We start from the raw sequence: 26,919 nt of genomic DNA, 5'->3' as shown, positions 1-26,919 counted from the left end.
AAACCTCTCTCACATCAAGCTTCCAATTTCTCTCTTTCCACCACTTTAATCAATGAAGTTAACACTTTACTTAGTATGTCCCATTTTCAACACTATAGAAATGCATCTCTGCTACATAGGGATAGTGCCAGAAGGTGGAGTTGAGGTCAAGATCAGCTGCAATTTTATTGAACGGCAGAGTAAGCCAGAAGAGCCAAATGGCCTAGTCCAGCACTTATTTCTTATGTTCTTATCACAATCTTACTGGCCCCTTATTTTACTGATATTTGGGTATTGTGTTTTTCTCTGTACCTTACTCTTTTCCTTCAGAATGGCCCTTCACATGTTTTCTCCTGTTAAAATTGAGATTCAGTGCATCCTACCATATTTGAACTCATTCTTTCCTCACTCAGTTGTTCCATGTTCCTGAAATGTTTTAACACCCAAGAATAGGATTGTTTAATCACTATTCCACTTTTACTTTCAGCTTCTCTTTCATCCTGGGGAGGCTTACTGCATTATAGCCTTTGGCCTTTGACATTTGTTTCAGAAAGGTGACCAGCTATTAAAAGTTGAATTCTAATGATGGCACTCTGTCAATGTGCCAGTTACTTCCAATAGAGACTGACCTGCAACACATAGATTGACACCCACCACTCCCAACCTGGCGAGCGTTTCAATATCAAAGGCAAGCTTGGACAGCTAGGAACCCTTGGCTGCTCTAGTGCATTGTCCTGTCAAAGTTGCAGGGAAGCACGAAACATAGAAAATACAAGCAGGGGTAGACTATTTGGCCCTTTGAGCCTGCTCCGCCATTCAATATGTCCATGGCTGATCCTCTATCTCAATGCCACACTCCTGCTCTCTCCCCATACCCCTTGACACCTTTAGAGTCTAGAAATCTATCTATTTCCTTTTAAAATATATTCAGCGACTTGGCCTCCACATCCCTCTGTGGTAGAGAACTCCACAGGTTCACCGCCCTCTGAGTGAAGAAGTTTTTCCTTATCTCAGTCCTAAATGGTCTAGCCTGTATCCTGAGATTGTGACCCCTTGTTCTAGAACCCCTCCCAGTCAGAGGAAACATCATCCCGCATCCAGTCTGTCCAGCCCTGTCAGAATTTTATACGTTTCAATGAGATCCCCTCTCATGCTTCTAAACTCCAGTGAATACAGGCCTAGTCGGCCCAATCTCTCCTCATACGACAATCCTGCCATCCCAGGAATCAGTCTTGTGAACCTTTGCTGCACTCCCTCTGTGGCAAGTATATCCTTTCTTAGGTAAGGAGATCAAACTGCACACACTACTCCAGGTGTGGTCTCACCAAAGGCTGCAGTAAGACAACCTTGCTCCTGTACTCAAGTCCTCTCGCAACGAGGGCCAAGATACCATTTGCCTTCTTAACTTTTTGCTGCACCTGCATGCTTGCTTTCAGTGATTGGTGTACAAGGACACCGTGGTCCCTTTGTACATCAACATTTCCCAATCTAGCAGCATTTAAATAATTCTCTGCCATTCTGTTTTTCCTACCAAAATGGATAACTTCACACTTAATCATGTTACACTGCATCTGCCATGTATTTGCCCACTCACTTAATGTGTATAAATCACATTGAAGCCTCTTAACATCCTCCTCACCACTCACATTCCCACCTAGTTTTGTCATCAGCAAACTTGGAAATATTACATTTGCTTCACTGATCCAAATCATTGATATATATTGTGAATAGCTGGGGCCCAAGCACTGATCCCTGCAGTACCCCACTAGTCACCACCTGTCACTCCGAAAAAGACCCATTTATTCCTACTCTCTGTTTCATGTCTGCTAACCAATTTTCAATCCATGCCAATGTATTACCCCCAATCCCATGTGCTTTAATTTTGCACACTAACCTCTTATGTGGGACTTTATCAAAACAGAAGCTAAAAAGCAGCTCTGGTGCCTGGCATGCAAAATCTCGGTGGGGATAAAGGGGATAAGTTCATCATAAAGCAAATGTTTTATCAGTTTGTCTCTAACTTTGAATCCAAAGAAAGATCTATGCGAAACTGTCCTTGAGTTAATATTAACCTTTGAAGTCTATACCAATGCATCTTTCCACCATGCTTTTGCAGCCCTGTCCATTTATCATTTTAGGGGTTTATCAGCAGCTGATTCATTCTGGAGCAGATGTAATTGTATACTTTACCCTGGGTTTCTTCAGTACACATCATGTGTGTCATTCCTTCGGTTGTATTTTTACCAATTGCTCGATCTATCATCATCCTATTCACAGAGACATGACCTCTGACCTGTGGCAAACATGGCAGCATTAGCTTTAATATTTGTGTCAACAATCCCATTCTACAAGGGAAAACCTACCTTCTTAAGGCTTAATTTCATTTCACGAACTTTCTAAATGTGTCACAATTGTTCCCACTCTCCTCAAACAGCTTAAAACTAGGTCTAAATCAGAGTTTAACCTGTCAGGTCAATTAATTCATGTGGAGGAGGAATTCTGATGTGCGAGTTTATTTCACCCATTTTCACTCTAGATAATTTTTTTGTTTCCTTTTTTAATCTACTCTCGTCAGTGAACCCAAGCTCCCTAAACCTTCAAGTGTGTTTTCACTTTTCCTAACAATAACAACTTGCCTAGCATCTTTACAGCATCTTTAATGTGGTGAATGTCCCAAGCTGCTTCATAGGAGTGTAATCAGACAGAAATGGATGCTTAAGGCAAAGGAGATAGGAGGAGGGATAACCAAAAGATTGATCAGAGGTGTACTTTAAGGACGGTTTTAAAGGAGGAAAGGGAGGGAGGGAGAGGAGCAGACAAACTTAGAGAAGGAACTCAGGAGCACTGGATAATGAACTGATTGTTTTTTTTAAATTACTTCAGTTACAATTTCAATCCTGTGCACTGTGAGATCCTCATTTTCAGAAGGTGAGAAAATAACATTACTCTAGATCTTATTTTACCCTTTAAAATGCCTCACAAAATGTATTAAATAGCAATAGGAACAACATCAAGACGTATTTAGAGTAGTAATTAAGCTTTGCTAACTCCTTGTATAGTACATTGTATTGCACTAAACTACCCTCCATACCAAAACATAGTATAATTGATTGTCATAAATAGAGTTGCACTTTTTACTTTTATCACTACAGAGTTTATTTGGCTTAGTTAACTCTGCCAGAATTTCAACCAGGCTCTCTTTAAAAGCTCCTGATATGCTCCTATATCTTTGAAAACCCCAAATACTGATCTGAAAAAGGCCAGCTGATTGAAACCTTTCAGGAAGTTTGCGGCTGATGTCAGGAAGCACTTCGTCACACAAGGGAAGTACACAAAGGGTAGCTGAAATCTGGAACTCTCTCCCCCAAAAAGCTGTTGAGGTTGGGGGTTCAATTAAAAATTTTAAAACAGGGATTGATAGATTTTTGTTGGGCAAGGGTATTATGGGTTATGATCTAATTGCATGGCAGCACAGGCTTGAGCATCTGAATGGCCTCCTTCTGTTCATATGTTCCAGTAACAAATAAGATCGTAGCCACAAGACACTGGAGAAGAATTACTGCTGAATGAAATCATTCAATTATAGTGCAGATCTTCAAAACAGCACTTTTTTGTTCAGTTGGACACCTGAAGCACATGGAAACCCTCACATTGCTTAAATGAAACTACTGAGAAAATCTGCACATTTTTGCTTGTTTGATATGCAGTGCACGCTCTCATACACACCTTGGTCATTTAGTGTCTAGTGGGCTTTGATTTACAGGGAGAGTGCGTACTTTGTATTAGGCAAACCTTTTTAGCCAGTATGTAGAAAGCCCAACAAGGGAGGGGACAGTTCTGGACCTAATATTCAGAAATGAGCACGGGCAGGTGGAAGGTAGTGGGCAGTTTGGAGATAGTGACCATAACTCAGCTAGATTTAGGATAATTGTGGAAAAGGATAAGGTTGGGCCAGGAATAAAAGTTCTAAACTGGGGAAAGGATAATTTTACTAAGATCAGATACGCTTTGGTCCAAGTGGGCTGAGAGCAGCTACTTGCAGATAAAACTGTGTCAGAGCAGTGGGAGGCATTCAAACAGGAAACATCGAGAGTACAGGGCAAATATGTTCCCGTAAAGACAAAGGAGGAGACCAAGTCTGGAGAACTCTGTATGTCAAGGGACATCAAGGTTAGGATTAAGAAAAAAGAGAAGTTTATGGCAGATACTGAGGACTCAATATGACAGAGTCCCTAAAGGAGTATAGAAAGTGCAGGTGGGAACTTAAAATGAAATTAGGAAAGCTAAGAGAGTGCATGAGAAAGCATTGGTGGGTGGAATAAAGGAAAACCCAAAGGGGTTTTTTAAATATATAAATAGCAAGAGAACAACTAGGGAAAGAGTAGGGCCAATTAGGGACCATTGAGGTAATGTGTGTGTGGACCCAGAAGACATGGGTACAGTCCTCAATGAATACTTAGCATCGGTCTTCATAATGGAAAAGGACGACGCAGGTATAGACATCCGGATGGAGGACTGTGAAATATTAGAGGAAATTAACATAAAGAGAAAGGAGGTACTAGCGTGTTTAGCGGCCTTAAAAGCGGATAAATCCGCAGGTCCGGATGAGATGTATCCCAGGCAGTTGAGGGAAGCAAGGGAAGAAATATCTAGGACAAAAACAAAAATAAAAATACCTGGAAAAACTCAGCAGGTCTGACAGCATCCGGAGAGGAACACAGTTAACGTTTCGAGTTTGTATGACTTTTCAACAGAACTAAGGAAAAATAGAAGAGAGGTGAAATATAAGCTGGTTTAAGGTGGGGTGGGACAGGTAGAGCTAGATAGGGGGCCAGTGATAGGTGGAGATAACCAAAAGATGTCATAGACAAATAGACAAAGAGGTGTTGACGGTGGTGATATTAGCTAAGAAATGTGCTAATAGGTGACATTAAGAGTAGAAAGCAGGACAAGCAAGGTACAGATAGCCCTAGTGGGGGTGGGGTGGGGGGGGAAGGGATCGAAATAGGCTAACAGGTAGAGATAAAACAATGGATGGAAATACATTTAAAAATAATGGAAATAGGTGGGAAAAGAAAAATCTATATAAATTATTGGAAAAAAGGGGGATCGGAAAGGGGTTGGGGATGGAGGAGAGAGTTCATGATCTAAAGTTGTTGAACTCAATATTCAGTCTGGAAGGCTGTAAAGTGCCTAGTCGGAAGATGAGGTGCTGTTCCTCCAGTTTGCGTTGAGCTTCACTGGAACATTGCAGCAGGCCAAGGACGGACTTGTGGGCATGAGAGCAGGGTGGAGTGTTGAAATGGCAAGTGACAGGGAGGTCTGGGTCATGCTTGCGGACAGACCAAAGGTGTTCCGCAAAGTGGTCACCCAGTCTGCGTTTGGTCTCTCCAATGTAGAGGAAACCGCATTTTGAGCAGCGAATGCAATAGACTAAATTGAGGGAAGTGCAAGTGAAAGCTGTTTCACTTGAAAGGAGTGTTTGGGCCCTTGGATGGTGAGGAGAGGGGAAGTAAAGGGGCAGGTATTGCACCTTCTGCGGTTGCATGGGAAGGTGCCATGGGAGGGGGTTGAGGTGTAGGGGGTAATGGAGGAGTGGACCAGGGTGTCCTGGAGGGAACGATCCCTGCAGAATGCCGCCGCGGGGGTGAAGGGAAGATGTGTTTGGTGGTGGCATCATGCTGGAGTTGGCAGAAATGGCGGAGGATGATCCTTTAAATGCGGAGGCTGGTGGGGTGATAAGTGAGGACAAGGGGGACCCTATCATGGTTCTGGGAGGGACAGGAAGGTGTGAGGGTGGATGCGCGGGAGATGGGCTGGACACAGTTGCGGACCCTGTCAACCACCGTGGGTGGAAAACCTCGGTTAAGGAAGAAGGAAGACATGTCAGAGGAACTGTTTTTGAAAGTGGCATCATCAGAACAGATGTGACGGAGGCGAAGGAACTGAGAGAATGGGATGGAGTCTTTACAGGAAGCGGGGTATGAGGAGCTGTAGTCGAGGTAGCTGTGGGAGTCGGTAGGCTTGTAATGAATATTGGTGGACAGTCTATCACCAGAAATTGAGACAGAGAGGTCAAGGAAGGGAAGGGAAGTGTCAGAGATGGACCATGTGAAAATGATGGAGGGGTGGAAATTGGAAGCAAAATTAATAAATTTTTCCAGGTCCAGGCGAGAGCATGAAGCAGCACCGAAGCAGTCATCGATGTACCGGAGAAAGAGTTGTGGGAGGGGGCCGGAGTAGGACTGGAACAAGGAATGTTCCACATACCCCATAAAGAGACAGGCATAACTGGGACTGGGCAGTAATTTTCAAATCCTCTCTGGCCACAGGTGAGGTGCCAGAGGACTGGAGGACTGCTAATATTTTTGCATTATTAAAAAAGGGAGGAAGGGATAGACCAGGAAATTACAGGCCAGTCAGTCTAACCTCGGTGGTGGGGAAGTTACTAGGAAGAATTCTGAGGGACAGAATATATCTGCACTTGGAGAGGCAAGGATTAATCAGGGATAAACAGCATGGATTTGTTAAGGGAAGATCAGGTTTGACAAATTTGATCGAATTTTTTGAGGAGGAAACCAGGAGTGTTGATGAGGGTAATGCATTTGCTGTGGTCTACATGGACCTTTTGATAAGGTCCCTCATGACAGACTGGTCAAGAAAGTAAGAGCCCCTGGGATCCAAGGCAAAGTGACACGTTGGATCCAAAATTGGCTGAGAGGCAGGAAGCAGAGGGCGATGGTAGAGGGATATTTGTGTGACTGGAAGTCTGTTTCCAGTGGGGTTCCGCAGGGCTTGGTGCTGGGGCCCTTGCTGTTTGTGGTGCACATAAATGATTTGGACTTAAATGTGGGGGTTATGATCAAGAAGTTTGCAGATGACACGAAAATTGGTAGGGTGGAAAATTGGTAGGGAGGAGGATAGCTGTAAACTGTAGGAGAATATCAATGGACCGGTCAGGTGGGCAGAGCAGTGGCAAATGGAATTCAACTCGGAAAAGTGTGGGGTAATACACTTGGGGAGAGCTAACAAGGCAAGGAGTTACACTATGAATGGTAGGACCCTGGAAAGCACTGAAGATCAGAGGGACCTTGGTGTGCATATCCACAGATCCCTGAAGGTAGCAGGGCAGGCAGATAAGGCGGTTAAGAAGGCATATGGGATACTTGCCTTCATTAGTCAAGGCATAGAATATAAGAGCAGGGAGGTTATGCTGGAACTGTATAAAATGCTGTTTCGGCGTGCAGTTCTGGTCACCACATTGTAGGAAGGATGTGATTGCACTGGGGAGGGTGCAGAGGAGATTTACCAGGATGTTGCCTGGGCTGGAGGGTGTGAGCTATGAGGAAAGATTGGATAGGCTGGGGTTGTTTTCCTTGGAGCAGCAAAGGTTGAGAGGGGACCTGATAGAGGTGTATAAGATTAGGGGCATAGATAGGGTGGATAGGAAGGCACTTTTTCCATTAGTAGAGGGGTCAATAACCAAGGGGGATAGATTTAAGGTAAGAGGTAGAAGGCTAAGAGGGGAATTGAGGAGAAAGTTTTTCACCCAGAGGATGGTGGGAGTCTGGAACTCACTGCCTGAAAGGGTGGTTGAGTCAGAAACTCTCGTAATATTTAAGAAGTATTTAGATATTCACTTGCATTGCCATAGCCTCCAGGGCTATGGGCCAAGCGCTGGAAAATGGGATTAGTGTAGTCAGATCTTTGTTGACTGGCGCGGACATGATGGGCAAAATGGCCTCCTCCTGTGCTGAGTCTATGAGTCAAACAAAATTGCTTCTGTGGATTTCTCAGTAATTGTTTTCAGAGCCACTGAAGTCTATTCTACTGACGGAAAATAGATTCAGAAACCTTCACATAAAACAACTTCACGAAGCACTGAAGATCACCTCAAGCCCTTGCTGTTGCTCTTGAGAACTGTAACTTTGTAAATCCAATGAAGCCATCTAGTGGCAGGGATTGAGTACCTCACCAATTCCACTACAAATGGCTGTCATTCTGCTTACAACATTGTCAACACATGGGACCAGGGAAAATCACCTCCCATTATCATTTGCTATCCTATTCAGTGTTCCTAGTGGGTATGATGTCACAGGCACCAGCAGACCATCAGTTACTCATCCATGTATGGACATTTCCTAACAAGACTGGACTTTTCCAGCGTGAGTGGATATCACGAGGAAGCAGGAGGCCGGGGTGGGGGGGGGGGGGGGGTGGCGGGGTAGGTGGTGTTGGGGTGCGATGTTCATCACCTGTAATTTCCAGCCACAGTCACTGGATCATGAACAGGAGTCCAAATTCTTGCTGGGAACGGAGACTGAACAGCAGCAGATCTCATTCCTGTGCCAGTAACTTAGAAATGTGATGATGTGGTGACTAGATAAAGGAGCTAGGTACAGCCATCTCATAGTCAGTTTTGAAAGAAAATACAAAATCACTACGCTGACTCAATTTTAGAGTCAAATGGGGTAGAAATTTGTCTTGGGCAGTACTCCTATTTATATGGATAGCTCAACATTCAGTTCTATTTAAGTCAATACTGAATATATTGAATTGAATATTGGGTGTGGATATCCTGGTGAATCGATATGACCATATAATGCTACTGGCCACAGAGGAATTTCCACCCCATTGGCTTCAGGACATTGTTGGTATGATTGGTGCTGTGATGAATGTTGCACAAAGTGAAGATGTATGCAATCAATTAAATAAAACAAAGAGATACGTACCAGAGCCAGGTAAACCTTGGTTACTATACGATCTCTGAAACACCGATAGGCCTTGGCAGCTGCCATCTTACTAAAAGCAATACACAGCGCCCCACTGGTGGAAAAGTCTAGCTGATGGCAAAATCTGTCCAGAAACATATAACAAAATGATTGGAATCACAACAGCAAATGCCCCTTCCCTTGCCTTAAGTAACCAGACTTCTGATGAAGTTCAAGGAAAGATGGTAGCTGAAATCTGTCAAACTTACTTTAAGCCTACATGTTGAACCAATGGTTTATGGGATGCCTTCCAGTACGTGGACAAAAATAAGACCACCATCATGGCAACACAGGTGAATTGTGAGTTGTACCTGATCTGTGTCACAAAAGATCTGGCAATATGCAATGCCACTGCGGTTAATAGGATATCCTTTGCCATCCACCCACGACCATTACCATTTAGAAGGACAAGGGCAGCAGATAGATGGGAGCACCACCACCAGTTCCCCTCCAAGCCACACACCATCCTGACTTGGAAATATATCGCCCTTCCTTCGCTGTCACTGGGTCAAAATCCTGGAACACCCTCCCTAACAGCACTGTGGGTGTACTTAAACCACATGGACTGCAGCGGTTCAAGAAGGCAGCTCACCACCACATTCTCAATGGCAACTAGGGATGGGCAATAAATGCTGGCCCAGCTAGCGAAACCCACATCCCATGAATGAATAAAAAAAATCTACACCTCTAATCCAAAATAGCTAAAGGTAAATGAATTATTCAGCAGTCACATAGCACACAATGGGCAGTAAAATATGAAATTAATTAAAACACATTCTTGGATAATACCATAACCAAACCTTGGGTTAGCAGTTTACAGCTAGCCACATTGACCAGTATCTATTATACTGATGTTCTACCCTCTTAAATATAATAAACTAAAAAGAATACAATAGGTTTTTTCTGCTGCTGGATGATTCAGCAGAAAATAAATTTTTCTAATTTTCTCACCAATTGTCTTCCATCCCGTTTCTTTTTGCAAAGGTGCTAATTCCTGGCTGGATTATGGCTCCATGGGCTTAACCCATGCGTTATGGACAGATTTAATGCCCTCCCCAAAGCGAGTTTGGAGGCGGGGGGAAGTTTAATCAGGCGGGAGGGTGCTGGGTGAGGATGCCGCTGCCTTTCCATCTCTGCTCCAATTAAGTCTGGGGAGAGAAGGTTTGTGGACGGACTTCCTGCCCTACTGCCCACTTAAGGGCCTCAGCTCGCCACAACTGGCATTCAAGCAATGATGAACAGGGCAGTCGCCATGCAGGAAATTTGAAAATCAAACTTTGTCAGGGTTGCTTGCGGTCTCCCAGGAAGGAAAGGGGGATCCTTATTCAAAGGCACTCAGTATCTCACCAAGGAACCCGGCATTGGGAAGGGGGAGTGGCGGGGGAGGGGGGGGGGGGGGGGGGGGGGGGGCAAGAATGGTGAGAGCCTATCTGCTTCCCCCTTCCCCCTATCTCCCACAACACCCGCCCCATCCCCATCCTGCCCTCACACACCTGTGGCCTGGGTCCCTTGGTTAGCCTAGGTGCAATGCCAGCAGCTCTCACAGGATCAGGGGACGGTTTTTCTGTCACCAGCGTCCTTGGTGCTGAAGAATGTCCGCCGCTGGCCGCTTAGAAGCACTTAATGCAGGTCTTCCCCAAAGGAGATGACACAGGGCTCTCGCTGTCTTCAACTGGCAGGCAAGACCCCCATGGCCTGCATCAAATACTGCCCTTGGTGTGTGTGAGCCTTGAATACTGTTGCAAGTTATTCAGCGTTCTAGACTATCACAGCCAGCCATGTCCATGTACATGCATTTCCAGCCAGATCATTGGATAAAGTTGTAATAGGCATTTGATAAGGTGCCACAAAGATTATTACAGAAAATAAAAGCGCATGGTGTAGTGGGTAACATATTAGCATGGATAGAAGATTGGCTGGCTGGCAGAAAACAGAGAGTATGCATAAATGGGTTTTTTTCTGATTGGCAGGATGTGATGAGTGCAGTCCCACAGGGGTCTGTACTGGGGCCTCGACTTTTTAGGATTTACATCAATGACTTAAATGAGGGGAGTGAAGTCATGGTAGCTAAATTGGCAGATGACACAAAGATAGGCAGGAAAGTATGTTGTGAAAAGGACATAAGGAGGTTGCAGATGGATATAGATAGGTTGAGTGAATGGGCAAAGATCTGGCAAATGGAGTTTGATGTGGGAAAATGTGAAGTTGTTCACTTTGGCAGGAAGAACAAAAAAGCAGAGTATTACTTGAATGGAAAATGGCTACAGAATTCTGAGGTGCAGAGAGATCTAGGTGTTCTAGTACATAAGTCACAAAAAGTTAGTATGCAGGTACAGCAAGTAATTAAGAAGGCTAATGGAATGCTATTCTTTATTACGAGAGGGATTGAACATAAAATTAAGGATGTTATGCTTCAGTTATACAGGGCATTGGTGAGATTGCATCTTGAATACTGTGCACAGTTTTGGTCTCCTTATTTAAGGAAGGATGTAAATGTATTGGAGGCGGTTCACAGGAGGTTTATTAGATTGATACCTGGAATGAGTGGGTTGTCTTATGAGGAAAGGTTGGACAGACTGGGCTTGTTTCCAATGGAGTTTAGAAGAGTGAGGGGTGATTTGATTGAAGTATACAAGATCCTGAATAGCCTTGACAAGATGGACAATTAAAGGATGTTTCCTCTTGTGGGTGAACTAGGAGACACTGTTTTAAAATTAGGAGTTGTCCTTTTAGGACAGAGATATGGGGATACTTTTTCTCTCAGGGGGTAGTGAGACTTTGGAATTCTCTGCCTCAGAAGGTGGTGGAGGCAGGGCCATTGAATATTTTTAAGGCGGAGGTAGATGGATTCTTGTTAGGCAAGGGAATCAAAGGTTATCGGGGTTAGATGGGAATGTGGAAATCGAAACACAAGACGATCAGGCATGATCTTATTGAATGTCAGAACAGGCTCGAGGGGCTGAATGGTCTACTCCTGTTCCTATTTCTTATGTTCTTATGTAGTAGAAGCTTTGGCCAATAGTCTACTCTTTAACCCTCCAAAATTACCGAGACCCAGTGCCACAGTCTTAATGAAATCAACTATCTCAGCATGGATAAATTTCTTCGGCTACTTCACTGGATAAATTCATCAAAACCGTCAGGAATGCTAAAGACTGTTGCTTCAGGACCTTGGACTCCATCCAGCATGGAATATTAATTAGTCTCTTGGTGTCGTCACAATTAAGCAACCGCTGACCTCAAATTGCCAAGCATATATTACAACAGCAACTTGCCTTTTTATGACACCTTTAAAGTAGTAAAATGTCCCAAGGAACTTACAAAAGACTTCTGGGAGCTAGTGTTTCTGGCTTGTCAACCATGAGCTTCAGGCTTCCTGTCATTTAATTTGCTACCAAATCCAAGCCTTAAAATATCCAAAAGGGACTGTCTTTAATAACATTACCCTCAGTTTTACTGCCCCAAGAATTGATGGCAGAGAAACTAACTAGTACAATTGGTTAATAAATATAAACAAAGAAACCCACAGGTATCTTTTCTCAATGAATGTTTGAATTGGCAGGTATTTTTCTAGTCATTTCTTAGAATCCTTACTTGTATCACAAAAGTTAATGGGCTGAATTTTGCCGTTGGCAAGCAGGGGCCGGGGCCCGCTTGCCGCGCGCAAAATGACGCGGGATGATGTCGGGGGTTCCCTCTGACGTCATCCCGCCCCATTTAAATATTCAGGAAGGTGGGGGCACAGCGAAATCAGCTGTCCGCCCGCCGACCTGTCAATGGCCAATTGAGGCCATTGACATGATCATTAGAACAATTAAAGGACCTGCCCAACCAACCTTAAGGCTGGTGGGCAGGCCAGGAGCCCCGGCGGGCTTCTGAAAAAACACGAAACCTCGTCCACCAGTGGGATGAGGTTTCATGTAGGGTTTAAAAAGTTTAATAAAGTTTTAGTGAAATTTATGAACATGTCCCATCTCACGTGACATTGTCACATGAGGGGGACATGTTAAGGATTTTTTTTTCTATTTTTAATGTTTTCACAACTGTCAGCAATCTCCCTGAGGCAGCACTTAGCCTCAGGGAGATGTGCGCTCTTTCGTGCGCATGCGCAAAAGAGCACACTCTCGCATTTGGGGAATCTTCCCCTGCCCGCACAGTAAGTGCATAGCGCCAGGCGTCACGCTGGGTGGGCCTTAATTGGCCCGGCCACTTAAAATGGCAGCGGGGCCCGCTTCTCCGGCGGGGATCGGCTCCCTGCCCGCCGGAGATTGGGTCAGGCCCGCCCGCCCGGAAGGCAAAAAATTCTGCCCAATGTGTGGCCTCAAGCTCATTTTTAGAAATTGAGAATTGTCTGGCTTTCACAGTTTATAATTTGTGATAATGTTGTGTCCTAACTGTATTTAACGCAAGACCAGGGCCCAGCAACAGTGATACCTGTCTCAAGTGCTTCATTCCCCACAGCTGGAAGCAAAGTACAGCTGTAATATAAGGGTCTGGCACATAAGGGTTAATGTGGGACTGACTGCAGTACCGCCCACACAGTGATGTAAGAAAGCACATGACCCACACCCAGGGTCAGTCTCTGTTGGACAGAGCTGTGTGTACCAGCAAGCATTGAGACAGCTCCTAGCTTGTACTCTTTACTGTACATTTGTAAATAGTTCTAGAGTCAATTAAGACTTACAGTTAGCCTATGTATGACTACAAAGACTTCTTCAAACCTATCAAACTGTATCAAACACCCTACAACATGGTGGCAGCTCTTGGAAAAACCCAGAAACTCAGAAAAGCTGGAGCAGAAATTCAAAAGCTGGAAAATTAAAGGAGCAGCATTCTGATCTGACTGAAAGCACCTGGGTGAAGACACAGATGGAGATCGCCTGAGAGAAGCTCCATAGCAGAATTAGAAGTAGAGGGAAGAAGGGAAAAAAGCTCCACTGTGCAGCTGAGGACTCCAGAGATCGCGTGGAGGTTCAGTTTGAATACCCACGGATTGCAGAGTCAAAAGACCTAGCAGGGGTGAGCTAAAAAATTATGTTCTTGGCCAGATCAGAGCAGCTCATTTCCGACGGCACTGTGACCAGCCAGATTCCCGAGTCAACGCCTGAACAAAGCTTGTTGAAGACAAATGTAGGTCTCTTACAGTCCAAAACAAGAGAATTTATAATAGGGAACAAGGAAATGGTAGTGCAATTAAACAACGACTTTAGTTCTCTCTTCACAGAGGAAGACACAAATAACTTCCCAGAAATGCTAGGGAACCAAGGGTCTAGTGAGAAGGAGGAATTGAAAGAAATTAGTATTACTATAAAAATAGTGCTGGAGAAATTAATGGGACTGAAAGCCAATATATCCCCAGGGCCTGATAATCTACATCCCAGGGTACTACAGGAGGTGGCCATGGAAACAGTGGATGCGTTGGTTTTCATCTTCCAAAATTCTGTAGATTCTGGAAGAGTCCTGGCAGTTTGGAGAGTGGCAAATGTAACCCCACTATTTAAAAAAAAAGGAAGGAGAAAACAGGGAACTACAGACCGGTTAACCTAACATCAATAGTAGGGAAAATGCTAGACTCTATTATAAAGGGTGTGATAACAGGACACTTAGAAAATATCAACGGGGATTAGACAAAGTCAACATGGATTTATGAAAGGGAAATCATGGTTGACAAACCGACTGGAGTTTTTTGAGGATGTAACTAGCAAAATACATAAGTGCATTTGGATTTTCAGAAAGCTTTTGATAAAGGCCCACATAAGAGGTTAGTGTGTAAAATTATGGCACATGGGATTGGGCGGGGGGGGTAATATATTGGCATGGACTGAGAATTGGTTAGCAGACAGGAAACAGAAAGTAGGAATAAATGGGTCTTTTTTAGAGTGGTAGGCAGTGACTAGTGGGGTACTGCAGGGATCAGCGCTTGGGCCCCTGCTATTCACAATATATATCAATGATTTGGATGTGGGAACCAAATGTAATATTTCCAAGTTTGCTAATGACATGAAACTTGGTGGGAATGTGAGTGGTGAGGAGGATGGTATGAGGTTTCATGGCAATTAGACAAGTTAAGTGAGTGGGCAAATACATGGCAGATGCAGTATGACGTGGTAAGTGTGAAGTTATCCATTTCGGTAGGAAAAACAGAATGGCAGAGTATTATTTAAATGGTGCTAGATTGGGAAATGTTGATGTACGAAGGGACCTGGGTGTCCTTGTTCAGCAAGCAGTTAAAAAGGCAAATGGTATGTTGGCCTTCATTGCAAGAGGACTCCTTGGTGAGACCACACTGGAGTATTGTTTGCAGTTTTGGTCTCCTTACCTAAGAAAGGATATACTTGCCTTAGAGGGAGTGCAGCGAAGGTTCACCAAATTGATTTCTGGGATGGCAGGATTGGCGTATGAGGAGAAACTGGGTCGACCAGGCCTGTACTCAATGGAATTTAGAAGAATGGGAGGGGATCTCATAAAACATATAAAATTCTGACAGGGCTGGACAGACTGGATGCAGGGATGATGTTTCATTTGGCTGAAGGTGTGTCTCGGACAAGGGGTCACAGTCGCAGGATACGGGGTAGGCCATTTAGAATTGAGATGAGGAGAAACTTCTTCACTCAGAGGGTGGTGAACCTGTGAGATTTTCAACCACAAAAGGCTGTGGAGGCCAAGTCACTGATTATATTTAAGAAAGAAATAGATAGATTTCTGGACTCGAAAGGCGTCAAGTGGTATGGGGAGAGCGCAGGAATATGGCATTGAGATAGAGGATCAGCCATTATCATATTGAATGACAGAGCAGGCTCAAAGGGCAGAATGACCTACTCCTGCTCCTGTTTTCTACGTTTCTAACCCTGTGAACGACAAAATTTCTCCTCATCTCAGTCCTAAATGGTCAATCCCTTAACCTGAGACTGTGCCCCCGTGCTCTAGATTCCCCAACCAGAGGAAACAATCTCATTGTCTACCCTGTCAGGCCCATTTCGGAGTCTTGTATGTTTCAAAGAGATCACCTCTCATTTTTCTAAACTCCATACAATATAGGTCCAATTTACTCAGTCTCTCATCACAGGACAACACCCGCATTGCAGGGACCAATCGAGTGAATGTTCACTGTACTGCCTCCAATGTAAGTTTATCTTTACTTAAATATGGAGACCAAAATTCACACAGTACTCCAGGCGTGGTCTCACCAAAGTCCGGAGTGACCAACTGTCCTGAATTTTCTGGGACTATCCTGTACTTATCGACCCGCTTCCCGGGACACGTTTTGTCCCAGATTTTTGCCCTCTCTACAGATCTATAGACTTTTGGCAGGATTTTCCAATCCCGCCAGTGGCGAGCATCGTTGCAAACAAGACAGGAAAATTTGGAGAGCAGCCAAAAGTCAGTTGAAAATCCCGCTGTTTGTTTTGTGCCTGCTCTGGCCACGGTACACTGGTGGCTCAAGTTTGGGTCTGTCCAGTGCCCTCCTACCCCAGGTCCCCGGTCTCACCAGCCATCCCCACCGCCCCCCACCCTTGGCTGTTGCCATGGTCTTGCCACCCTGTCATGGCGAAGTGTCCCTTAATTGTTTCACCCAGAGTTGGTCATCCTTCCCACCCTGTACAACTGTAGCAAGACTTGTACTCAATTCCCCTTGCAATAAAGGCCAAGATGCCATTTGCCTTCCTAATTGCTTGCAGTACCTGCATGCTAATTTTCTGTGCCCCTTGTACGAGAACACCCAAGTCCTTCTGAATATTAACGTTTACAAGTTTCACACCTTTTAAAAAATATTCTGCTTTTCTATTCTTACAACCAAATGAATAACTTCACACTTCCCCGCATTACACTCCATCTGCCATCTTGTTGCCCACTCACTTAACCTGTCTATATTTGTTCAATGTCTCTGTTATTTCCTCATTCCCATAATAATTTATCCTGTCTCTGCTATGTTTATTTTAGCTGCTCTCTTACTTTTTATGTTTGTAAGAGCTCTTACAATCTACAATCCAGCTAGTTTGCTCTCATATACTACTACTTCCCTTTTTATCAACTTTTTGGTGGCCCTGAAGTCATCACTGGCTATGACTCACACAAAAGGAATTTCTGGCCTTCAAAACAGCAGCAACCTCGTTATCTCTAAAGAGGTGTGAATGCCCCCCTGTGACTGCAGAGCTCAAATCCCAAGGAAATGTACAAAAGCCCTTTACATTTTTAAGGCATGGCCCTGGCCAATGGAGACGATCAGTCTGTAAAAACAAAAGGACCCTGAAACCTCTGTTGAACTTATTAATGGGTGAAACATTAACCCTCTCAAGAATCCAGACAAGGGATATACATCCTTTGTCTAACACAAGGTGGAGAAGAGGGAGTCGTGTCACATGACACATCTTCCTCCACTCCCTCCCCCCACCCCCCAAGCTGCTAGAACCTGTAATTTGCTTTGAGGAGATGAAAAGGGCAGAGTGCCATTTTTCATCTAGCAGGCAATAGCAGAGAAAGGGCTCTGTCTAGGATTTTGAATACCTGGTTTCCCACCTACACTGTTTTCTACTGGAAGTTCTGAACTTTTGTACCAACGCCTACAAGATTAAATCATCTCTACATGGAATGTAGACTACCATCGTGGAAGTCATTGCTACTGGAAAAGTGAATTACCCATCATCAGCTTCAGCCTGCTAATCCCTGTGAAATGATACACCATTGGACTTTTGATTTTGGCTCTGGACTCAAGTGAAACAATAATTCTTATTCTGTCTATGGTCTTTGCCCTGTACCTTTCTTTCTCTTATCCCTCTCTTATTGTATGAATGTACCGGGGTTATGTAACGACACCCCATTGAGTGTGTGTAAAAATAAACTAACCCATTTAGTTCACCCATTCTCGGGTTTGTTGTGGGGTTATTAATAGACAATTGGATCATACCAAAACTGACTGGTTGGGAAAATACGCCACCACATATTGAGAGGGAAATCAAAAATCAAAAACACCTTTCTGTTTGCAGATGGGTGGTGAGAGGAGAAATTAGGGCTGTTTAAATTAAACCACTCCCCCCACTCCTGCCCGTTACAAACCTTATAAACCTTTATTTTAATCTAATAGTATCCTTAACTTCCTCAGTAAACTACAGATGGATCTTTCTTGCTGAGTGTTTGTTTTTCTATTGAATGATTTTTGTTGAAAATTTTGAATTGTTTCTTTAAATGTTTCCCACTGTTTATTTACAGCCATACATTTAGTCTACCCAATCAACCGTAGCCAGTTCTCTTACATCCTTCTTACATACCTATGTAATCGGCATTGTTAAGTTTAAGATTCTGGTTCGTGATTGGAGTATGTTGCTTTCAAACTGAGCATGGAATTTAATTGCATTACGGATCACTAGTTCCCAGCAGATCTTTTACTATGAGGTTACTAACTCACCCTTCCTCAATTACATAGTACTAGTTGTAAAATAGCTTTAAGCCCAGTTGGTTCCACAATGCATTACTCCAAGATTATGTCATGAAAACATTCTACAAATTCACCTTCTAGAGCACCCTTGCCAATTTGATTGGTCCAGTCCAAATGAAGATTAAAACCCCCACAATTATTATATTGCCTTTGTTACATGCCCCAAGAATTTCTTTTTTACTGCTCTGTCCAACAGTATAACTATTGTCAAGGGGTTTATAAATGCTCCCAACAGCATTTTTTGACTTTTGATATTCCTCATCTCCACCCAGACTGATTCTACTTCATGATTTTCTGAGCCAAGATCCTTCCTCACTAATGTCCTTATGTCATCCTTTACTATCAGGGCTACCCCTCCTCCTTGCCATTCTGTTGTCTTTTTGAAGTATTGTGTATCCTGGAATATTTATTTCCCAACCTTGGCCACCTTGTAACCATGTCTTTAATGGTGATTCAGTCTAAATCATTTACCTCTATTTGTGCCACTAGTTCATCTATGTCATTGTGGATGCTTCACACATTCAGATAAAGAGCCTTTAATTGCATTTTTTTACTATTAATCCATGCATGAACCTTAGTCACTGATGCAAAATTACTGTTAAACTCTGTCCCCACCTATCCCACTCTGCTTGCTTTTACCCACATTGCTACACTGTTCTGTTGCCCCAACTTTTCTCTTTGGATTTCTAAATCTCCCTTCACCTGAAATTTCTTCCCTCCCCGCACCTCCACCACCCTCCCCCCATGTGTTAGTTTAAAGCCCTATCCACAGTCTTTGTTCCTAGTTATACAATTCACCAGGACACTGGTCACAGTCCGGTTTAAATGCAGCCCATCCCAATGGAACAGCTCTCTCTTTCCTGAGTACTGGTGCCAGTGTTCCATGAATTGCTACATAAATGTCAGTTTCTCTAAGCTCCCTCAGTTGGACAAATTCAGGGTAAACTCTGGTGTCATGATACAAAGTGGACATAAAGTACTCACCTAAAGCCATAGTAAGTATCTGGGTCAACAAGCTCAGGAAACTGGTGCTTTAGCTGAGACTGAACAGTCAGCTTTTCATACCACATCTTACTATCAATGCGAATATCCCAGTGCTTGTTCACCACCAAGAAATCTGTGCTCTGGTATAGAATACGCAGGTTGTCTATGCTGGCAGTCTCCATATCACCACGCCATGCAGCATCAGTCCTAAGGAAAGACAGAGAGTTGAAGATTACCACATGGCTCCACTACTTTAATGCAAGGGGACTGTTAATTTTAACACAAAAGGAAAATGCTGCGGACATTGGAAATCAAATAAAACAAACAGAAAATGCTGGAAATACACAGCAGGTAAGGAGCCTCTGTGGAGAGAGAAACAGAGATAATGAAAGGTCATCGACAAAAACATGAACTCTGTTTCTCTCTCTAAAGATGCTGCCTGATCTGCTGAGTATTTCCAGCATTTTCTGTTTTTATTTCTGTTAACTTTAACATTGGATTAGCTTAAAACTGGTGCTGCCTTTGTGCTAGGGGAAGAGGAAGAGAACAGCTCAGTAGAACCATAGAAAAGTTATGGCAAACAAAGAGGCCATTCAGCCCATCATGTCTGCACTGGCTGAAAAAACAACTAGCTGCCCATTCTAATCCCACCTTCCAGCACCCGGTCCATAGCCTTGCAGGTTACAGCACTTCAGGTGGAGATCCAGGTCCCTATTAAATGAGTTGAGGCTTTCTGGCTCAACCATCAATCCGGGCAGCAAATTCCAGACACATATGAACATATGGATTAGGAGGGGGAGTAGGCCACTTGGCTCTTTGAGCCTGCTCCACCATTCAATAAGATCATGGCTGAACTGATTTTAACCCCCCACCTATCCCCAATAACCTTTCACCCCCTTGTTAATCAAGAATCCATCTGCCTTAAAATATTCAAAGACTTTGCTTCCACTGCCTTTTGAGGAAGAGAGTTCCAAAGACTCTCAACCTGCTGAGAGAAAAAAATTCTCATCAGTCTTAAATGAGCGACCCCTTATTTTTTAACTGTGACCCTTAGCTCTCCCACAAGAGGAAACATCCTTTCCACATCAAGACCCCTCAGGATCTTAAAAGGTTTTGATAGTTACCTCTTACTCTTCTAAACTCCAGTGGATACAAGCTTAGCCTGTCCAACTTTTCCTCATAAGACAACCCGCCCATTCAAGGTATTAGCCTAGTAAACCTTCTCTGAACTGCTTCTAACACATTTAAATCTTTCCTTAAATAAGGAGACCAATACTGTACACAGTATTCCAGATGTGGTCTCACTAGTGCCCTGTACAATTGAAGCACAACCTCCCTACTTTTGTATTCAATTCCCCTCACAATAAATGATAACATTCTATTAGTTTTCCTAATTACTTGCTTTACCTGCACGCTAGCCTTTTGTGATTCATGCACTAGGACACCCAGAACCCTCTGAGTGTTAGAGCTCTGCAATCTCTCACCATTTAGATAATATGCTTCTTTTTTATTCTTCCCGCCAAAATAAGCAATTTCACATTCGCCCACATTATACTCCATTTGTCAGGTCTTTGCCCATTCACTTAACCTATCTATGTCACTTTGTAGCCTCCTTACATTTTCTTCACAACTTACATTCATACATGTCTTTGTGTTGTCAGCTAATTTAGCAACCATTTCATCTGTCCCTTCAACCAAGTCCCAGGCATTGATCCCTGTTGCACACCACTCGTTACATCCCGCTAACCAGAAAAAAACCCAATTATGGCTACCCTCTGTTTCCTGTTAGCTAGCCAATCTTTCATCCAATATGTTACTCCCTACACTATGAGCTTTTATTTTCTGCAGTAACCTTTGGCATGGTAACTTATCAAATGCTGTCTGGAAATCTAAGCACAGTACATCCACCAGTACCCCTTTAACCACAGCACATGTGACTCCTTCAAAGAACTCCAATAAATTGGTTAAACATGATTTCCCTTTCACGAAAGCATGTTTACTCTACCTGATTGCTCTAAACTTTGCTAAGTGCCCTGCTATAACATCTTTAATAATAGCTTCTAACATTTCCCCTATGACGGATGTTAAGCCAACTGGCCTGTAGTTTCCTGCAACAAGAACAAAAAATGCTGGAAAAATTCAGCAGGTCTGACAGCATCTGAGGAGAGAAAGACAGAGTTAACGTTTCGAGTCCGTGTTACTCTGCTCTGAAGAGTCATACGAACTTGAAATGTTAACTCTGTCTTTCTCTTCATAGATACTGTCAGACCTGCTGAGTTTTTCCAGCATTTTTTGTTTTTATTTCAGATTTCCAGCATCCGCAGTATTTTGCCTTTATCTTACTGTAGTTTTCTGCTTTCTGTCTCCCTCCCTTTTCGAACAAAGGAGTTACATTTGCTATTTTCCATAGAACCATAGAACACTACAGCACAGAAAACAGGCCATTCGGCCCTTCTAGTCTGTGCCGAAATATTATTCCGCTAGTCCCATTGACCTGCACCTAGTCCATAACCCTCCAGACCTCTCCCATCCATGTATCTATCTAATTTATTCTTAAAACTTAAGAGTGAGCCCGCATTTACCACGTCAGATGGTAGCTCGTTCCACACTCTCACCACTCTCTGAGTGAAGAAGTTCCCCCTAATGTTCCCCCTAAACCTTTCCCCTTTCACCCTAGAGCCATGAAGGTTCCAATCCAATGGAACCTTCCCTGAATCTAGGGAATGTTTGAAAATTAAAGCCAATGCATCAACTATTTGACTAGCCTTACCACCCTCTGGTGAAAAGGTTTTTCTGAAAATCCCCTCTAATCCTTCTACCAATCACCTTAAATCTGTGCCCGCTGGTAACTGACCTCTCTGCTAGGGGAAGAAAGTCTTCCCTGTCCAGTCTAGGCCCCTCATAATTTTGTACACCTCAATCAAGTCACCCCTCAGCCTCCTCTGTTCTAAGGAAAACAACCACAGCCTACCCAATCTTTCCTCAGCTGCAATTTTCCAGCTCTGGCAACATTCTTGTAAATCTCTTCTGTACTCGCTCCAGAGCAAATTATGTCCTTCCTGTAATGTGTGACGAGAATTGTACACAAAATGCCACTGTTTTATACTGTTCCAGCATTACATCCCTGCTTTTGTATTCTATACCTCATCCAATAAAGGAAAGCATTCCATATGCTTTCTTTGCCACCTTATCAACCTGTCCTGTCACCTTCAGGGACCTGTGGACATGCACTCCAAGGTCTCTCACTTCCTCTACCCCTCTCAATATCCTCCCATTTATTGAGTATTCCCTTGCTTTGTTTGCCCTCCCAAAATGCATAACCTAACACTTCTTCAGGTTGAATTCCATTTTACCACTTTTCTGCTCACTCAGCCAAATCACTGATATCCATTCTGGAGTCTACAGTTATCCTCGTCACTATCAACTACCGGGCCGATTTTTGCGTCATCTGCAAATTTCCCAATCATGCCTCCCACATTTAAGTCCACATTATTATTATATAGCACAAACAGCAGGGGACCCAACACTGAGCCCTGTAAAGTGCCATTGGAAACCGCTTTCCAGCTACTAAAACATCCACTGACCATTACCCTTTGTTTTCTGTCACTGAGACAATGTTGGATCTAACTCACCACATTCCCCTGTATCCCATGACCTTTTACTTTTCTGACCAGTCTGCCCTGTGGGACTTTGTCAAATGCCTTACTAAAATCCATGTAGCCAACATCCACTACACTACTCTCATCAATCCTCCTTAATACTTCCTCAATCCTCCTTAATACTTCCTCAAAAAATTCAATCAAGTTAGTAAGACACGACTTTCCCTTAACAAAACCATGCTGACTATCCCTGATTAATCCGTGCTTTTCTAAGTGATACTTTATTCAGGCTCTCAGAATTGATTATAATAATCTTCCAAACACCGAAGTCAGACTGACCGGCCTATAATTATTTTAACTATCCCTCGCACTCTTTTTAAACAATGGTACAATGTTTGCAGACCTCCAATCCTGTATATTTTTGGGAGGAAGGTTTAAGAGATTTTTTTTCCTGCTCCATTTGTTGTATTTTTGGTCTCCCCACTTGTAACACTATTCCCTAGTCAGGTAAGAAGGCCAGCAATCTGGTCCTAACAATCTTTGCCAATGTCACTCAGTAATCAGCTACAGGGATCTGGGTGATAGCGGCCTGGACTGAAAATTGCTCTCTTCCTGTGAAGTAGCTGTTTCCTACCTGACATCACCCCGTGATGGGAATCCACCAAGTAGTGAGTCAGGAGCATGAATCCTTGCATATCAGTGTATTTTAGCACTCCAACATAATTCACCCACCTTTCAGCCCAGTATGTACCTGTTGGCCAACATCTGACTCTAATGTACAGTAGTTGTTCCAAAGGTGAACCATGCTGTTTCACCTTATAAGTATAGTTAATTTTTTAATTATTATTTTCTTATTATTCTTTTGTTATTTGCCTTTTTCTCCATTTTCTGTAAGCTAGAAAAACCTCAAATATGTATTAACAAAATAAGCTCTGGCCCAGTTGAGACCTATTTACAAGTCTAACTGCTGAAGGCACTTGGATGACTAGTAGGTAGGTATGCAACAAAAGAGCAGAGCTAGCTAAACTGTATGTCATTTTTGTAATGACCTCCTCCTATTCCAGTATGTTCAAAAAAGCCTTGTAAGCACCTTCAGAATCAGCTGTGCGTGTCCACTCTAGTCTGAAACACTCCATGAATATAAATGGCACCTATTCCAGATTTATTTAGTTAACTGAATTTAAATTTGCCACTGTCGTGGTGAGATTTGAACTAATCTACTCCAGATCGTGAGTCCAGGCCACTGAGTTAGTAGTCTAATATAGTCACTATACTACCATACACGTAATAACATAATAATAATCACCGATGGATAAGGCAGGTTCAACTGATGGAAGGGTTCCGAAGCAGTCCGTGTCCATATGCAGCAAGACCTCGACAATATTCAGGCTTGGACTGATTAGTGATGAGTAATGTTCACACTACACAAGTGCCAGGCAACTATCTTCTCCAAAAAGAGAGAATCTAACCATCTCTTCTTAACATTCAATGGCAATGCCATCGCTGGATCCCCCACTATCAACGTCCCGGAGGTTACCATTGACCAGAAGCTGAACTGGGTCAGCCATATAAATACTGTGGCTACGAGGGCAGGTCGAGGTTTGGAATTCTGCAGAAAGTAACTCACCTCCTGACTGTCCAAAGCCTGTCCACTACCTACAAGGCATAAGACAGGAGTGTGATGGAATACTCCCCACTTGCCTGGGTGAGTGCAGCTCCAACAACACTCATGAAGCTTGACACCATCCCGAACAAAGCAGCCCGCTTGATTAGAACGCCATCCATCCACCATATTAAGCATTCACTTCCTCCACCACCAACACACAGTAGCAGTAGTGTGTACTATCTACAAGATGCACTGCAGCAACTCACCAAAGCTCCTTCAACAGCACCTTCCAAACCTGTGACCTCTAACATCTAGAAGGACAAGGGCAGCAGATAGATGGGAACACCACCACCTGGAAGTTCCTCTCCAAGGCACTCGCCATCCTCCAGCTTGGAACCATATCGCCATTCCTTCACTGTCACTGGGTCAAAATCCTGGAACTTCCTCCCTAACAGCACTGTGGATGTACCTACACCACATGGACTGCAGCGGTTCAAGAAGACAGCTCACCACTACCTTTTCAAGGGCAATTAGGGATGTGCAATAAATCTTGGCCTAACCAGTAATGCCCACATCCCATGAATGATTAAGAAAAAAATTGATTCAGCTTCCTTCCCCATTTGCTGCCCTTGGCAGCACGGTGTCAGGCTGGCAGGTGCAGAGGTGCTGGCATAACATTTCAATTGACTGCAGTGTTATTCAGTAGATGAAGAATACCGTCTGAGCATTTCTGCCCTAACCATTGATCATATTTATCATGTCAGTACGCGTATGGTAGCACAGTGGGTATGTTACTGGACTAGTAATCCAGAGGCCTGGGCTAATGATCTGGAGCATGTGAGTTCAAGTCCAACTTCGGAAGCTGGGAAATTTAAATTCAATTAATAAGATAAATCTAGAATAAAACGCTAGTAACAATAATGGTGACCATGAAGCTACTGGATTGTTATAGAAACCCATCTGGTTCCCTAAGGTCCTTCAGGAAAGGAAATCTTACCCGGTCTGGCCTATATGTGATTCCAGCCCCACAGAAATGTGGTTAACTCTTAACTGCCCTCTGAAATGGCCCAGCAAACCTCTCAGTTGTATTCAAGACCAATCATCATCACCTTCTCAAGAGCAATTAAGGATGATTAATAAACGATGACCTTACCAGTGACATCCATTTCCCATGAATGAACAAAAAAATTCACTTGTTCTCCATCAATTGGCGAATTAGAACAAGTTGTCAAATTGGGGGAAAAAACAAACAAAAAGGCAAAAAGCACAAAACTAGGTGCTGGAATGCTGAAATGACGGAAAATGCTGCAAAGAATCAGCAGATCAGGCAGCATGTAGAGAGGACAGAGAAGTCAAAGGGCAGACTTTTCCACCAGTGGGATTTTACGGTCCTGCAGAAGTAAATGGACTTTTGAATGGCTCACCACATATTTATGCCCCACCCCCGCCCGCTGCAAAAGGGCTCTAAAAATCCACCCAAAGTTGCAAGTATAGACCATCCAACAAGACTAATAAAAGGTAGTTGTAGCTGTGTGGCAAGTCTGATGTACTCCTATCTGTGCTTGTCACTTAACAAGCACGCAGGAGATCTGTGCCACTGTTAGAAGGCTTTGAGTTAACAGGAATTTATCACTTGTAAGCCTTTTTTTCAACAAATGTTTTTTGTAAGAATATCTCTAATATAGCAGCATTTATTAGAACAGTATAAAAGACTGGGATAGTCTTGATTGTTGCTACTGTTCCTCTTCTTATTCACTTTACCACAATTCTACAATCAGTAAGAAATAATACCCTCCTTAAATGCCTGTTTCTGTCTTCCTCCCTGAATGCATGCAACCCCCAAGCCAGGTTTCATTACTGGGTGCAAGCCATTCTTAGCAACAAACTTAATAAACATTCATATAAAAATATCAGTCAAGGAAAATCAGTACAAGCCTGGATGTCAAAACACTTATTTGATTACTTAATTGAAGTTGAAAGTCATAATTAAGATTCAATTGAAATGCCTAGAACAAGTCATTAAAGATGTTACCCTCAGTCAGCCTACTGAGTGATTAAATACATTACTGATTCCAAGCCCTCCAGCGCCATTCAGTAAAGGCCTAAGTAACTGTGGCAATCATACTAACATTAATTCAGCAAATTCAGTGCTGCATTGATAATTAGCTGTTCAACTTTTCTGGTGAGGGACTCTGGAGCAGCGCAAAAGTGGGAAGAAATTGTGGTAAAGCGCACGTCACAGCTTAAGTTGCCCACTCCATAATCTGCATTTCTGCACCGTAACAATGGTTCACAATACAGATGCACCATTAGTAAGGCTCATGTTTCCTCCAAATTTGGCCCCAATATATTATAATTGGAGAGGGGGGGATCAGAAAATGCATCTTTATATGATAAATAGGCTTTAGAATGCATGCACTGTTTTTCAAATAGTGTTAAAAAATTTTAGTTGGCCTCAATCAGATATTTACATTTCTTTTGCGGTGTATTAAAAATGCAATTTGCAGGAAAGACTTGTCCCTAGGACAGTGGCCTCATTTCATTAAG

General features: G+C 43.2%; 1 protein-coding gene across 2 annotated transcripts in view; it reads right to left on the bottom strand.

The window, feature by feature from the left end:
- Nucleotides 1–26,919, bottom strand: part of rpusd1 (RNA pseudouridine synthase domain containing 1) — a 39,328-nt gene that overhangs the window by 9,143 nt on the left and 3,266 nt on the right. For both annotated transcript variants that reach the window (XM_078558651.1, XM_078558650.1), the window contains exons 2-4: nucleotides 19,168–19,374; nucleotides 8,712–8,835; nucleotides 2,170–2,272 (exon numbers count right to left, since the gene is read on the bottom strand). In XM_078558651.1, coding sequence (XP_078414777.1) covers nucleotides 2,170–2,272; nucleotides 8,712–8,835; nucleotides 19,168–19,349 — 409 coding nt within the window. In that variant the 5' untranslated portion in view covers nucleotides 19,350–19,374. The remainder of the gene's footprint in view (nucleotides 1–2,169; nucleotides 2,273–8,711; nucleotides 8,836–19,167; nucleotides 19,375–26,919) is intronic.

Source organism: Cetorhinus maximus, chromosome 15, assembly GCF_964194155.1.
Source record: "Cetorhinus maximus chromosome 15, sCetMax3.hap1.1, whole genome shotgun sequence".
Taxonomy (NCBI): domain Eukaryota; kingdom Metazoa; phylum Chordata; class Chondrichthyes; order Lamniformes; family Cetorhinidae; genus Cetorhinus; species Cetorhinus maximus.
Note: the sequence above shows the minus strand (reverse complement) of the source record. Positions and strands in the feature narration are given on the sequence as shown.